This window comes from Melopsittacus undulatus, chromosome 3, assembly GCF_012275295.1.
Source record: "Melopsittacus undulatus isolate bMelUnd1 chromosome 3, bMelUnd1.mat.Z, whole genome shotgun sequence".
Lineage (NCBI taxonomy): Eukaryota > Metazoa > Chordata > Aves > Psittaciformes > Psittaculidae > Melopsittacus > Melopsittacus undulatus.
The window spans coordinates 78460316-78477066 of NC_047529.1; the positions used below are offsets into that span (position 1 = coordinate 78460316).

Consider the following 16751-nt stretch of genomic DNA (forward strand, 5'->3'; position numbering starts at 1 on the left):
AATGCTAATGTTTTTAAATCATCAAAACAAATTATGAAATTTCATTAATCTTAAACTTTTCCACAAATGCTATTTTGTGGAAAATCCAATTCAGAAGTAAATTAACTATCAAATCTGTGTAGAAAAAAATCTCATTTCCAGTCAGGTGCACTCTCTATGAAACCCTAGTGGAAGGGTCTGCACCTATCCTAGGTAGCAAGAATCAGACCAGAAAATTTCCACCTTGAGCTCCCTGTTGGCCCAAAGGATTTATGATATGCAGAAAGGTGCATATGGAAGCCAGAAGTCTGCCTGCATTTACTATTACTGGATCCTGAGCAGACACTAAGCTTTTCAGTTGAAAGCACATTCACAGCACACACAAGTGCCCAGCTGTCTGTTACAGACTGTTTCTCTGCTGTATTCTCTTCAAAGAGATGGAAAAAAAGGGAAAAAAATCTGAAGTACACCACGCTCCAACACAGCAAACAGAATCAAGGGGGAAAAATACCACCAAGGAAAACTAGAAAAGAAGAAATTGAATGTTTTCTAGCCATTGGAAGAGAAAAAGCACCTGGTTTTATAATTTATTTCTATTTTCTTTTACTTTTAGTAACCTATGAGAAAAAAGGGAAAAAAAAAGGCCAGTTATCACTGCAGCTTTTCTGGTTACAGATCAAAATGATGAGACCATGGTTTAATTGGAACAGAGAGGTGGGAGGTTTGTGACTCTACGTTCCTTCCCCTATTTGGATTTGAAATATTTTTGAATATAGCTTTGAAATATTCAAGAGTTTTTAGCTGTAATACAAAATAGCCAGAATGATAACCTTGCAAATACTTGCAGTATTTAAAATGCAAAACAAAACAAAATATTTCTTTGGGTGTTTTTCTGACATGAGGTAAGGCCTGCAGAATCAGACCTCAAGTTTGTAAATTGTCTGTACAAACACATTTTTTTCACTCTAAAACAGCTGAGTCCAAGCTGCTTGTTTTCTTTGTTTGAACACTATTTAGGTTATACATCTTGCACCATCTTTTCACCTAAGGCAAATGTAAATCTGGCACTCAAGAAACTTAGCACTACAGGTACCTGGACTTTTTGAAAGGAGTTTATGGTTTCAGCAGATACTGCCAAGTAGGCTGATTACAGCCTTATGGTAGTTTTTGGCTTTTCCCCAACGCACTGCTTTCCACTAAACAAAAACTCCATCATTTAGTTTTAAGCACAAGGCAATACATTTCTTCCATAGAGGAGGTTGTAGATATTTTTCACTAACACTCCTTTTCAGTATAAAATTTTACATCCTGCATTTCTGTACTGAATTCAGTGAAGATCCATAAATCTTATAAAGAACTAAGATGGACACTAATTAAAAGAAAAAAAAAATCCTTCCCATTTTTTTGGATCTATTTCTTCTTTGGAACAAAATTTACCATATTCTGCTGAGTTAAGACCCAATTCTGATCAATTTAAGTAAATGACTCCAAAGTCTCTTGACCACTGTTCCCCTCAGACAACAAATGCAGACATACGGAAATACCAAATTTGCAATGTTTACTGTTTCACACGTCTGTGGATGAACTGCACATCACTTAGGTTGGCTTTGGAGAGCTCCAGAGGCCCACACAGGGCTCGCTCTAGAATTCATTTAGCGCCACTAATTTGGCTAAAATTGGCTCTCTACTTCCATGCTTTGCATATACTCGTATTATTACAGTAGTCTAAGTACTTCATTCTGTCTTACCATTCTTACAAGAAGTTACTTTCTCAGATGCCAGAGGTAAGAGACCACAACACATGGCTTTGATGGCCGATGCATCACCTTTATCTCTAATACAGCCAGTGGCCTGAAGGATATAATACAAGTTTACCTGAGCCTATGCAAATATCTCGTACAAGGCATATCTTCTTCATAAAACCCATGATTCTATCTCTGGATGTTCTCAGAATAATCATTCTGGACATTATTCACTTATAGTAAAAAGAAGTGAATTCTTTTGCTAAATTTGGTCGAAGTAGGTTTGTTACCCTTTACTCAGCTTAAAAAAAAAGTTAGAAAGTTATCCTTGGATAATACTGTTCATGTAACATTTCATTCTCACAGATGCCTATTTTTGTGTGATTGGAGAGATACAAGATGGTATTAGTGACTAGACTTTAAGTGTCCCTGCCCATGGCAGGGGGTTGGAACTAGATGATCCTTTCCAATCCTAACTATTCTATGATTCTGAGATTAACGTAGCTGTATTTTTCTTTCTGAATGGATCTTTAGAATATTGCAGGGTTTTTCATTATTATTGCTTTGTACAGTATAACAAAATAATCAGGCTTCTCTACTCATGAAGAAACACACCCCTGATCAGTTTTGGCTGCTGTAAAGTTTAAATACTCCAGCTGTCAGAAAAACAAGATGTCAGAAAATAATTTTATCTTTGGTTCATAAAAGATATTAAAGAGTGCCCATATTGTTGTGTGTTGCATTATCATACAGCACATAGGAATCAGATCCATATCTGCCTTCTGCCAGAACCTGCTTCAGCATGTAGGAATGAACTGGTAAACAGAGCTGTGCAAACAATTGATTTTTCAGTGACTGACTGCTGAACCGCAGTATTGAAGACAGTCTGTTCACATTGAATTACAATAAAAAATGAAAAAGAAACTGACATGCACTTTTTCTGCAACTGAATTAAAAGCATGAAAAATATGTTTCTGTTCATATAGCATGTTTTAAGCCAGACACTTGTAGTAAAAATAGAGGAATCAAAGAGGTTGGAGACAGACAGGGGCACAACCACTTTGTATTGAAGAGTGAAGGTATTTATCCAGAAAGATTAAATTCAGGGTTTGTGCCCATCTTTGTCTCAGAGTTTTGGATACCACCTTCCCATCACATCAGGAAAATGCACTAATCGTATGTTCTGGTTTTCCGGTTCTTCCCTCATTGGTATATAAAATACTGTACTCTATATAAAACTCTTAAAAGTATCATTATGTGATTATTTGCCATGAAGGTAGGAGTCTTCTGTTTCTATCTTGTGTATGAGTACTCTGTTACTTTCACCAAAGTGGAATAGCTTAAGCAGAACAGTGTGAAAAACATCTACCCCACCACAGTCCCACAGGAAGGGTGTTTCAAATCTCGAATGAGTGCACTAACCTGTTCTTTCAAAGGAGTGCTTTTTGTCCTCCAGACAACCCTGAAAAAATAGTTCCTATCAGAATCTATTCGGTAAATTCAACCTGTGTTTGTCAGCATTTTAGGTGAATGCCCATTTTACATCATCTACCAGTGGAATTTTAAAATCACAGTTAAATCCTGATCTCTTGTGTTTTGTTTTGCTTTGCTTTGCTTTGTTTGGGGTTTTTTTTTTTTTTGGAGGGGGGATATTTTTTAAGCATATGCCTAAACTGCATCTACTAAATTACTGTTACTTAAGTTACAGTGCCTGTAGCTCACTTGCACTGCAAGCTGGACTCAAGCATAAAAAAAAATCCCTCTTGGCTTTTGGACCTCTGACCTAAAAATATTTTGTCTCTTGATCTGGTAATAAAAATTCTTAGGAGCAGGATAGGGTGAAGAGTGGTGCCAGTGAGATGCACTCTTTCAAAGTAGCAGAGCAGTGAAAGAAACATGTCAGAACAGCTGTTATCCAGAGAATGTTAACTAAATATTGATTTTTATCTGAAAACCAAATTCTGCCTTTAGATTATATATGTGCAACTCACTTCATGTAGCCTTTGGTCTGGAATAAGGGAAGTTTTGATGTTTCAGTGGTGGCTGGGGGACTTGTGGCTCTACAGTGTGACATACACAGGTTCAGCCTAAAATCCAATCATCACCCTGCGGATCCTGGCACCTACAAATTTCAGGCAAGAAGCAGGATTTGAGCACAGATTCCTGAATGGCAGCTAGCTCAGAGTGTCCCCGTTTGACTTCTTATCTTCATGGCAGCACAAAAGACACCACTGAGGCAATAGGTTTTAATTATTATATTGACTTCAGTGCAAGGTATAATTGCAAATTAATGTGAAGGCATACTACATATGATGTGCACAACTGAGAAAATACCTGAGTGAATAGTAACTGGTGTTAGCCACACATGGGCAGAATATTAATCTTAGTAACTGTCACAGTGGCCACAATGATAACAGCAATTGGTCAGAGTGACCACATTTAGGCTGTTGAATGACCCTTGGGAAGCAACTAAAGACTATTTGTTTACTGGATATGCAGAGAACAAAAGATCAGGTTCAAGCTCAAAACAATTTTCAGTTTCTAAATGGCAGTATGAGGTAAGTGCAGCAGTAAGGATGCTAAGCAACTTTAAAAACAGGCTAAAACCACTGGCTGAAAACATCTGGAGGAAGAGCCAATGAGATTTTTGCTCTTAAATAAGTCCAACTCTCATGATGATTTTATCCAATTAGTTTGGCTTTTTTACCTTACCATGCATCAGTGCCCTGCAATACTGATTTAGCTAAGTAATTACTCAACAGAACAATTATTTAATTGCTGAACATGAATACTAACAGCCAAATGATAGTTGGCTATGTATTATAGCTATATATAACAGCTAAATAAATAATTATAGCTAAATAGATAAAGATTTGTTTTCTGAACTTGGACAGTTTGACCTTATACAGAGTAATTTATTAAATTTGTATTCTAGTAGTCCCTGGTCATTAAATTTTTTACTTATAAAGTCTGTGAAGTTGCAAAATGGAAATGCACTTACTGCAAACAGATATTACTTGTAATAATACTGTTGCAGTAGTTATAGAGATTATTGGTTTTGTAGAAGTCAAACCCAAAATATATTTGAAAGATACATTGAGCTCAGGCCACTTGGGTTTACTGGAGTACTTTTTACTATACTCTCTAGAACAATAGAACCAGCATAAAAGTGGGCAGAACAAACCTTCTGTAAGAACAGAAGACGAACTAGTGCTTGTGCTTTCCACTTAAACTTTGCCTTTAGAAGACACCCCAAACTCTCTCTTTTAAAGGCATATTTAGTTTTATTGTGCTTTTTTATCATGGGTAATTTCCAATTTAGATTTTAAAGATACCTGCTGATATACTCCAACTAATAAATGGCACCCTATATGTTAATTTACATCAGATACCTCTCTAGAATATCATACTTTAAATTAATGACCTTTTGATAAGTATCAGCAATTTTTTCTTCTTCTTAAAGCCTTAACCAAAATAATTTCGTTTATCCTGTTACTTTTACTCTGTTTAATTTTACACTATGCAGCATAATTATTCTGCCATAATCAGCTAGCTTTCATGGTGGAATAATGTATCAAGGACACCAACTTCAGGTATGCAAAGTGCCTTTGCTGCTGAGGACTGCTTAAATTCCATAGAGAAATGTAAACAGATAGGGTATTTTCAACTGGAGATAGCAACATAGCAAATAGCAACATAGCATAGACATTTTGAGGTAAAAGGTAGCAATCTGTTATTGCGATCAGAGTTATTTAAAGACTGCTTTCAAATTTGGTTTGCAGTCACCAGTGTGTAAATATTTAATTTTTTTTCTAAGTGAACATGAGCCAGTTCCTTGAGTGAAAACAGAACATGTCTGAATTCAATGTACTTCTATGTAAAAATGATGGTTTCTTTCACAGGAAAAACAGATCAAAAGTAATGTATCCAATAGAACTTCAGGCTTGACAGATGTAGATAAATAAAAGTTGAAATGTAGTGCTAGTGTTTGTCACTGGGAACGTAATACAGAATTTAGGCCAAGACGTATTATAAATTTAGCACAGTTTTAAGTACAATACCCAAACTTGAGAAATCATTCCAACCAAGTATAACACTTCTTTCTTTAGAGTCTCCCCTGTTTTGTAACTCTGACTAACTTCAAACATTGAACTCCAGCTATGAAGGGTGAGGTGAAAGAATTATGGCCAAGTGTGTAGCTCACATTTTCACTCTGGTATAGATACCAAAAAACTGCCCACCACACTCTAGGCCCACCATTTGAACTTTTTACTGAGGTGTAATCTTACAGAAAATCAAAATGCATAGGGCCTATCCTTTACTCCTTTAATAAAAAAGTGCATTGAAGTCAACAGGGCTTTCTTGTCCATTTTCATATTTCTCTTACTCACCACTCACTACTTCTATTCCACCTTCATCGGCCTATGTTGGTTTTCCTAAGTTTAGCAAAGATTTTGTATGAGCAAAACAAAGAGTATTTGGTCGTAGACATCAAATTAAATTACCCATATAGATTAGATGAGTCCCATATATTTTCGGATGAGTCACTTTCTACTTCCAGTAAGACTGTGCATCCAAACCTTAAATGTCTACTGCCTGACAAGTAACTTATCTCAGTAAAGCTTAGCTGTGGCTCATGTGATGGAGGAAAGAAAGCGGACAACTTCATTTCCTTTTAGATTGACTTGGGTGAACACCCTATTATATTCCCAACCTACATAAGTTTTTTCTTCTTTCCATGGTGTTACTCTGCCATGAAATCAAAGGATACTCAGTTCTTTGCACCCAGCAGACAATACAAATGCAGTTCTACCTATGGACTGCAAGGAAAGGAGGGAGAGAAGCTTCGTGCCTTCCCTGCTACTCCCTCATCCCAACTTTGTGTTCTGGACAGGTGCAAGGTGACCCTAAGCAGTTTCATGTGTGGACTTAAAAATTACAAGACAGAAAGTGGATGGTCCCTTTTGTTTCTCCTCCTGTATACGGAACTCCCATTGGCTTTCCTGGGTGCTCCCTCTATAGATTGATGAGCAGCACCTCAGAGGAGATGAAAGGCTTTTTACCTGCCAACCCCAGAGTTCAGGATGTGTTGTTTCTCCTGCAGCAGTTGATGACACCCTAACACCTTAGCAGCACAGGAGCTGCATTCCTACGCTGTAACAGGGGAAGCAGGACCAAGGGCCTGAACTAAGGTCTTGGCAGGTAAGTGAAGGAGCAAACAGTATCAAACAGCTGTGTTTGAAAGTGTATGTCTTTGTAATGTTTAAGTCTTAATATGTGCTATGCTTTAGCTGGGAGCCTAAACTTCCAGTTTTCAGAAGAGTATTTGAGATCACATATTAATTCTGCCAAAAGTTTGAAAAAAATGTTGAAGAAACTCATAAATGTTGAAAAAACTCTTACATGCATATGGAAAGGTTAGATGTGCTAAAAATGCCCCAAAGCTGGGATTTCTTCTCAGAGCTAAGCCGAAGTTATTCAGATTAGTGAGGGAAGGAGCTTTATTCTACCAACATATTTTTGTATATAACCACTTAGGAGGACTGAAATCATCATTGTATGGTGAATATTCAATATTCAAAATATGAACTGTCTTGGGATTGGGAGAGGGAATTTTTTTGCTTGGTTCCCTATGTGTCTCAACTGGACACATAGGGAACACCCAATAAAGGGAAATCTCCATCTCCTTAAAACTTTCCACTTCTTAAGGTTAATTATTGGAACCACATTTCCTATATAAATATTTATGTTTTGCAAAACATACTTTATTTCAGTAGTTATCAGGAATTGTTTTTGCTGGCAATACACGTCCCAAAACATTCATGGAAAGAACACACAGAGGAAGTCGCTACCACTAAAGCAAATCCTATTAAAAAGATATTACAGAGAAATAAGTAATGCTAGTTACCAGCTCAAAAAAGAAGAAGAAAAGCTGAAACAAATCACAACCAAACCATACTCACATAAAGGAAGTCTTTCTTTTCCGTGCTTGTGGTAATATGAGGGTAATGGATGCCTTTCTGTTGAGAGGCAGTAAGTTTTACTTTCATGAATGAAAAACAGATTTAGGTCAGAGGACGAAATCATAAGAAGCTGCCACACACTAACTTCTGTATCTGAGTCATCTACTGCCACTGTATCCTGGAGAGAAAAAAAGGCAATGTTCCTAAAGAATTAACATCCATTCAGAACTGGTGGGGCACCAAAGCCTCATCAGTGTCCAATTCAGATGTCCCTACTCTTATTCTTACTAGTATTCTCATTTTACTGAATGAAATTACTCCAGACAGAAGTGACCTCTAAGTTTGTGTCCATCTTTCAGTGGATAAACTGTGAGCTTGTAAAAAAATTACATATGCCAATAGGAACTGTTAATTGCTATTTATCAGAATTAAGGAGAAAAGTAGTTAAAATTTCTCTCCAAAATTTTAAAGGGAAGAGTGGAAAATGAACCACTTTACGTAGGTTTATATCTTTTACAAGTCTTCATTACTACAGTCATTGTTTTAAATTAACTTTCTCTAGACAAAATAAAGTGTTGTACTACATTGCAGCCTCACTGTTAGGAATGAAGACAGAGGAGACAATGCAGGAAGGCCAACACATACAACCAAAATGGAGAGTATCCAAGTCATAGAAGAATGGTAAGTTGGTCAAACAGTTGTCTAATATATGTTTTTATTTGCCTATAATTAATATCAAGAATTGACTTTTATGCTTCCAGAATGTCCTTTTAATTACTTTTCCTAAAAATAGATTTATACAAAAGGAAGCCAAATCTGTCCTTACATTGAAATGCCAGCAGAGATATTCATAAGGCTGGCTTACTTACAGTTTCTTATTTGTGGGGAAGAGCTGCCGGGAGGAATGGGAGGTACATGGATGATGACCTTCTCAAGCTATTAATTGGTACATTAATGGATCAGTGATGCACACTGGTCTTCTGATCACTTATCCAGTGTGTTCTCTATTACAAACCACAAATAGTTTCCTTCAGAAAATGGGAATAAGGACTTTTCCCCATTTCTTCTCTCTCCAGTTTTGCCAGCAACATCCATCACATCTTATGCCAATGGATCATCATTCAGGTCAATAGCACCAAACAGAGGGAAACTTAGCAACCCTTAGGTACAAGCACAGAGAAATATGCTAATTTAAAAGCTCTCTGAATTACTATTTTGTTGGGCCTCATTAGTATGCTCTTGGCTGCCAAGAGACTTTTGTTTTTCTTGTCCTTCCTGAACCAAACCATGCGGCAACTAGTGGCTGGCCAAGCACCATCAGGAGCAGGCGGGCACATCAGGTATCATCTGAAAAAAAGAGATTCTATGAAAGAAAGTCTGTTGCCAGTTCCCTGAAATTACATCTCCTTTAACTGCAGGGGCAGGAATCCAATGCTGTTATGGGATTTTGTCTTTTGAGTCTGATGGCTAACAACACTAATAGAAAACTTGTAGAAAGCCAAGTGCATGTCTTGTTATATTAAGCACGTTTAGTGGGCTATTGAGATAATGAATGCGCAAGTAAAGAGTGAACAAAATTCCCCTGTCACTGATGAAGCCCTGTTGCCTCCAGTTTTCACTCTGGACTGAAGTGCAGTTGAAAGGAGAGTTTTTTGGACAAATGTATAAGAACACTGTTACAAAAATACAAGCATATTTGTAATGATACTATGCTTTTGCAGCCAAAACCCTACTGCAGAAGAAATTTTGTCTTGGGCTCAGAATTTTGACAAGATGATGAAAACACCAGCTGGGAGGAACCTTTTCAGAGAGTTTCTTCGAACAGAGTATAGTGAGGAGAACCTGCTTTTCTGGCTTGCATGTGAAGATCTAAAGAAGGAACAGAACAAGAAAGTTATTGAAGAAAAAGCAAGACTTATATATGAAGATTACATCTCTATACTATCACCAAAAGAGGTAAAGTTGTAAATGTTACGTTTACAGTTTCTGTTGTTCCAGAGCAGAAGTGTTATACCCTGGATTGTCAGATAGGGGTCTGAAAGCCTGCCTGATGTCAGAGGGAAGTCTTAGTATGGACATTAAATCAGGAAAGAAAAGGACACGCAAAGTAGACACAGAGGTGGCAGGCCATTTAGCATCACTGGCCACAACACCTCAAAGTTCTCTGTAAGACTCAAAAACTCTGGTAAGAGAAGGCTGAGAAATAGGTATGCTTCTTTAGTAATGCAACATGCTGGCCAGAAAGTAATGAAAATGGATTTCTGGAGAAAAGGCACCAAAATTAAGGAATTTATATCAGAATCATGATAGATTTATCTGATGCAACAGCTGTCTGGGAGAAAATCCAAATCTGAAGTGGTTATTCCTATATGAGAGTCCAGGAATAGAGACCACATCATTTTCTATAATGAAAGGTATGATAATATCTAGGAAATTAGGTAAGATTTTCATCAACCGTTAAATTGAAATAGACAAATTCTGAAATTATCTTCACCTGGAGGGAAGAAAAGGCATCCACTATCAAACCACATTTTGGAATGGAGAGAGACAGAAATGCATAAGCACGATTGTCGTGGTTTAAACCAAGTCCCCCAACTCCCGGAGAGTTAGGAAGGAGAATCCAAAGAATGTAGCCCCCACGGATTGAGATAAGAATGGTTTAATTGCTAAGGCATAACACAAAACCCCTACTGCCATTTACTACTACAAATAATAATGATACAGCAAACAACAAGTGAAAAGAATACAACACCCCACCAGCCACCGACCCATAACTCACTCCACCCTGCCTGGCCAAGCACCGCGTGCCCCTCCTCCATTTTCCTTTCCAGCTCCACCCCTCTCCTTCCCAGTATGCATCCTGGGCATTACGTGCTATGGTATGGAATACCTCATTGGCTAGCCTGGATCAGGTGTCCTGTCTCTCCTTCCTCCCGGCCTCCCCTCCTCCACCTGGCTGGAAAAAACCTTGAACAAAAACACCCTCAAAACATGCTCAAACCATGACATTATCCACCCCTTATTCCATACCATTCACGTCATGCCCAGATCCCACATTTTCAATACACCATCACTCTTAAGTCCACCCCTCGATTATGAGACATCTCTATGTTGCACCTCTGGAATGATGGCCTGAAGTATCTGGGCCCACCAGGCTCAAAATCATTCACCGTCCCCTTCAGCAGTTCTACAGCTTGCTGCTGGGGACTCCATACAGCTGCCTTCCACTTCCAATGCTTCCAAAGCACTGGAGGGGCCCAGTGGATCAGATACCTGGCCATACTGTCCCACATGCCCAGCCACTCATGACTGTCCAGCCTTGGGGACAGTCTCCTGGTGCTCCTATGTACTTGTATAACCTTAGACAAGTCCCAAACCTGACTCTGCTTAACTTTTGCGATTGGGGCTGATGTAGCTGCCCTGCTTGCCCGTTCTCCCACCACCAGCTTCTCTTCTCCTGAGTCCGGACCTTCCTTCTCTGCCTTGCTGGGAAATGGTGCGTGGTCTCCTGTATCCTGCTGGGGCTCGGCGGGTGACTTCCGGGGAATATTCTCAGACGCTGTGGAGTTCGGAATGGTGGCGGGACCCGGTTCCTCCACTGCCTTGCTGGGAAGTGCTGCGTGGTCTCCTGCATCCTGCTGGGGCTCAGCGGGTGACTTCTGGGGGACACTCTCGGCCGTCGGGGGGTTGGGAACAGCCGCAGGACTCACCTCCCCCGCTGCCTGATCCTGCCGCTCAGCTACTGCCCTGCTCCGCTCCTCCCCCGCCTGCTCCCACTGCTCTGCCACAGCCATTTGGCTCCCCGTGCCGCTCTCCCTGGCAGCCTCAGCTGCCGGCAGCTCCCGGGGCTGCTCCTTTCCGGCTTCATGAAGCCTCACGCAGACAAGGACGAGGACAAGGACAAGGATGGCGAAGAGCAGTGGGAAGACCTGGTACAAGTCCAAGTCCACAACCACGTCCATCCCCCCCTGCTGCCGGAGCCCCCCCATATTACAAGTCATTGCCATAAAGTACAGTGAAACAAAAACCCTAGCCCAAGCCCCATGATCGACAAACACAAACACATCCAATCCATACACAAAGTACCCGGCAAAATCCCGAAACCGTGAGATCCAGAGAAAAACCTCTAAGAGCCAATAAATCAGCATTGTGACAAGAGACCATAAATCCGCTCAGATCTGTTCTTATCTCAAATCCTCGGGCCCCACGTTGGGCGCCAAAAATATCGTGGTTTAAACCAAGTCCCCCAACTCCCGGAGAGTTAGGAAGGAGAATCCAAAGAATGTAGCCCCAGCGGATTGAGATAAGAACGGTTTAATTGCTAAGGCATAACACAAAACCCCTACTGCCATTTACTACTACAAATAATACTGATACAGAAAACAGCAAGTGAAAAGAATACAACACCCCACCAGCCACCGACCCATAACTCACTCCACCCTGCCTGGCCAAGCACCGCGTGCCCCTCCTCCATTTTCCTTTCCAGCTCCACCCCTCTCCTTCCCAGTATGCATCCTGGGCATTACGTGCTATGGTATGGAATACCTCATTGGCTAGCCTGGATCAGGTGTCCTGTCTCTCCTTCCTCCCGGCCTCCCCTCCTCCACCTGGCTGGAAAAAACCTTGAACAAAAACACCCTCAAAACATGCTCAAACCATGACAACGATAGAAGAGTCTTTCTTAGGCAGTGTACTAAGCTCCTTTGCCTTGACTCTGTGCATTGCACCTGACTTTTTACTCAATGGTATTATGCTAATTTATGCTCACTGTGGACCTTGCTTCCTACATTTTTATTTCTGCACTGCTTTTGGTAATAATTTGCAATTTCATTCATATGAATGAAGCCTCCATTACTTTCTCTTGTACCATAGGGTATGCTTCTGCTTTGGAGTGAGATAGAAGCCAGTACAGCAAGCTAATAATGAGGTTTTCTTATAATTTAATATCTCTAGTACATATGTATGTGCTGAATGCTCAGTTATCTTTTTAGGCTAAGATCACTAGCAGCTAAAATTCAAACACCGTGTGTTGTTTGACTTGGGGTTTAACAAAACTACTTACAAACTTATGATGCAGATGTCATCAATCCATTCACTCCTGTCCCTACTGGAAATCTTATGAGGCAAACAAGAACTCTTTGCCATGCTTTAGATAGCACTGGAGCTGAAAAGTTCTTGTTCATCCAGGCATCCTGTTCCAGATGTTTTCTTCTGGCATAAGAGCTGAAATATTTAGGATCACTTGTTCAGTAATTATGTTATTGAGGCAGAAGGTCTTAGTGTTCTAAACAGATACCTTTTATTCATCTATTTAGTGAGGAAATACCTTTTGTAACTCCAACTAGTTTTGCCATCTGGCTTTAGTCACTGAAAAAATACAATATAAATTAATATTTCCAAAATTATTTGTTTTTTTAATTCTGTAAGTACAACTGAGTTTTGTTATATACAATGGCACAAAACCCCACCATCCTAGCAAACTTAAGCTCTTTATCCCAGCTGCTACATTTCATAAAAAAGAACCAATTAGCTAGCTGCGTAAATTGGTTTTGCTAAGATACGTGTGTATATCTGTGTCTGAGGAAGAATTGCTTAAATCTGAGTGTGCCATTTCTGTGCTACAGAAATTCAGTGTTCTAAGATTTAAATCTATTCAAATAAATTTCCAAGACACATGGCTGCAACACTGCTTATCAAAACCAACATAACATTACGCCCTCGCTTTCTGTTGTGTCTAAATGCTGGCAGTCACTGGCCAAGCAGCCCCACTGGTCTCTTCATTCCTGCTGTGCAGTCCGGTCTGCTTGCACAGCTATATTAGTCAATGGATTCAATGAGAAAAATGCCTGGGTTGAAAAACAGCCCAGAAAAAAAAATGCCGTTTTCAGATGGATAGATTCCTTAACTCAGCTAGCTGTGGAACTGCCCAGACCAAGGCAAGCACTGGGGTAGGAAGGCAGGGAGATTGCTCAAGGGGGCCTACAGGGTTGCTGGTGAGGGACTATTCATTAGGGACTGTAGTGATAGGACAAGGGGAATGGGTTGAAATTTAAACAGCGGAGGTTTAGATTGGATATAAGGAAGAAATTCTTTACTGTAAGGGTGGTGAGGTACTGGAATGGGTTGCCCGGGGAGGTTGTGAATACTCCATCTCTGTCAGTGTTCAAGGCCAGGTTGGATGAAGCCTTGGGTGATACGGTTTAGTGTGAGGTGTCCCTGCCCATGGGAGGGGGTTGGAACTAGATGATCTTGAGGTCCTTTCCAACCCTAACTATTCTATGATTCTATGCAACACCACAGCTGATCCATAATAGAGACATACAGAAGGGACTCCAGGGTGCTGCGTGTAGGCATAGAACTGTTCACTTAGATGGACAGTGTGCATTAAGCAGGTGTAATAGCTGTTCTGCAAGGAGAGTGTACTTGAGTAACAGTTAGGGTTTGTTAGCATGAATAAGCAACAATTTACTCACAGCCTGCTTTGTATTTGTGCCTTGTGACTGATAATCAAGTAACAGCAAATCCTGGAGGAGAAAGAGCTTGCCTGATGTGGCAGTAGCATAGTCCAACATGCCAACAAACTAACAATGCCGAATTTTACAGTTGATATTGAAAATGTAATAAAAATGTATATTTACTACTCAGTACCGTATCGTACCACTGTATTTCAAATACTTGCTTCACCATATTTAAAAAACCACAAGCTCACACATGCACACATGTTCTGAGTTCTCATCTCAGTTAGCCTCCTTCACATCTCAAGGTATCTTGGTATGTGAACTCAGTCCTTCAGACAATATGAATATCTATTTTTAAGGCTGCATAGTAAGGTCAGATTGAAACCTGGTATAAATCATAGTAGCTTAACTCATCAATGCTTGGTATTTCTCTTCTCTGTTTTAGCCTTTTTCTTCTTAGTTGAGTAAACCCTTGCTGGCCCCAGTGAGCTTTTCTGCTACTGCCATTTCATTTAATCCAGAAGGCATTAATTTTACTGAGTTTAGAGAATTTTGTGGATAAGCTGTACATTCATTCTGATTTCTAAATGATATTCTAAAATCATCTCTACAGACATCCCAAGAATAATATGGCCTTTTCTGCCTAAGCACAGGAGTTCATGACAAATGGAAAGTAAATATGAAGCTAAAATACTCCCTTGCTAACAACTTCAATATGGATGCATGATATCCTGAAAGTATTAATTGTATAAATCACCAGGTATTAGAGAGTCTTGGAAAGAAGAACAAATCTGAAATATTTAAGATTAATGGGGAGATTAGCATAATAACAATGATTAAAAACTCTGGGTAATTTGAGAGTATAAGTGTAAGTGCCTGAAAAAAAAGGGGGAAATATCTATGAGAATGATAAATAGAAAGCTTCTAAAAGTTTAACCACCAGGAAAAAACATTTCAGCTCTCAGAATGAGAGTCATTCATTTCAGAGAAATTATTTTAAATATGTAATTTTTAAAAAATGTAAAATAACATTATTTGGGGAAATACAGGTTACTGCAGCTATTTATTTAGCTGCACTGTATTTATTCTGTTAAACAGCTGCATTTCATCTTACAGATCTTAAGATGGATGCACAGACTAAGTCAAAACTAAAATAGAGTTGATGGGCTCAATCTATAATTGTGTGGTGGCTCTGAAAGAAGCATAGGGCATTGCTTGAATAAACCAATAAACTCACAGTGTTCAATGGTGCCCTGAGAAATAAAGATACATACAACAGCCTTTCTGATATTACTGTTTAACATTAGTCTGTTCTCATCTTCAGGTTAGTCTTGATTCCCGGGTGAGAGAAGTGATCAACAGAAACTTGCTGGATCCCAGCCCTCACATGTATGAAGATGCTCAACTCCAGATATACACTCTAATGCATAGGGACTCTTTTCCAAGGTTTTTGAACTCTCAGATTTATAAGTCTCTTGTTGAAAGTATTACAGGCTCTACTTCTGAAACTTAGTTTTAATTTTCAGACAAAATAACTTGATTTTTTGGGGGGTGGGTGGGATGGAAGAAAAATAGTTTAATAACATCTGGAGCTGGGTTCCTGGAGAACTACAGTTTAGCACTACTCAGGCTACTGTGAAGAAAACAAATACATATTATGGTCTCTGTCTACATTTTTGCCAAGGTTCTCCTTGCTTGAGATGGCGTGGGAGGGGAACAGTGGATTTGCCAAAATACATGTTTCGCACTCCTTTCACCCTACTGCAGTCAAGATTGCAATGATGTATTTGTAGTTTTATGAACAGCCTCCTTGTGTATCCTCACACTGCATGTGCAAGGTAAAACCGCTTCACTTACCACTTAGTTGTTGCAATGTTTAATCCAATAACATAAATTATATCTGTATTTAAGAACTTTTTTTGTGCAATACAGTCTTATGGTACATAGAAACAATTGCAGCAAACCAGAAAGAGGCTTGCATTTTTTAACACCACTAACTGAAAAAAGCCAATTTTTAAGGTGTAGCATTACTCAACATGCTCTACTGAGTATAATACACTGACTTTTTGAAGCCAATATTTCTGTACAGAAAGAAAGAGCTATTTATCACTGTTTATTTAAAATAAATCAAGCGGAGGATTCCTCTGGTTGTACACTGCCAAAACTGTGGCATTTTCATTACAGAGTTTGCAATGTCAAAAAAAGCAAAAAAAAAAAAAGCAAAAAAAAAAGCACAAATCACTTAAAGGGATCCATATCTGGGTGACACAATCTATGCGCTGATATTGTTTAATTGTTAAAAGAACAAAGATTTTCAATGTACATTTCAGATGTCAGATACTGTAATTGATTTATTAAAGACTGGCTATCCAGTTCTAACACTGTTGTATAATGTTATGTACTTCAGCAAAAAACAAAACCACAAAAAGCTTGATAATTTAGTTTTTTGAATAAAGAAATTTAATAAAAGATTGCCTACATGTAGCATTTTAGAGCATTTTAGAACATTTTGATGAATTGCATCTGTCCTGTAAAATATTTTTTTGAAAGCTAAATCCAGTAAAAAATGTTTTTAAACAAAGTAATGTTTTACAAGGTGGTGGGTTAAA

The 16751-nt window shown here is 39.0% G+C and overlaps 1 protein-coding gene across 2 annotated transcripts in view; it reads left to right on the top strand.

Annotated features, from left to right (window-relative positions):
• RGS17 (regulator of G protein signaling 17) overlaps positions 1-16440 on the top strand; it is a 73926-nt gene extending 57486 nt beyond the window's left edge. Inside the window, exons 3-5 of one of the 2 annotated variants that reach the window (XM_005150074.3) lie at positions 8276-8365; positions 9406-9640; positions 15467-16440. In XM_005150074.3, coding sequence (XP_005150131.1) covers positions 8276-8365; positions 9406-9640; positions 15467-15655 — 514 coding nt within the window. In that variant the 3' untranslated portion in view covers positions 15656-16440. The remainder of the gene's footprint in view (positions 1-8275; positions 8366-9405; positions 9641-15466) is intronic. The other variant, XM_031049807.2, reaches the window with a different exon arrangement.
• Positions 16441-16751: the final 311 nt, after the last annotated feature.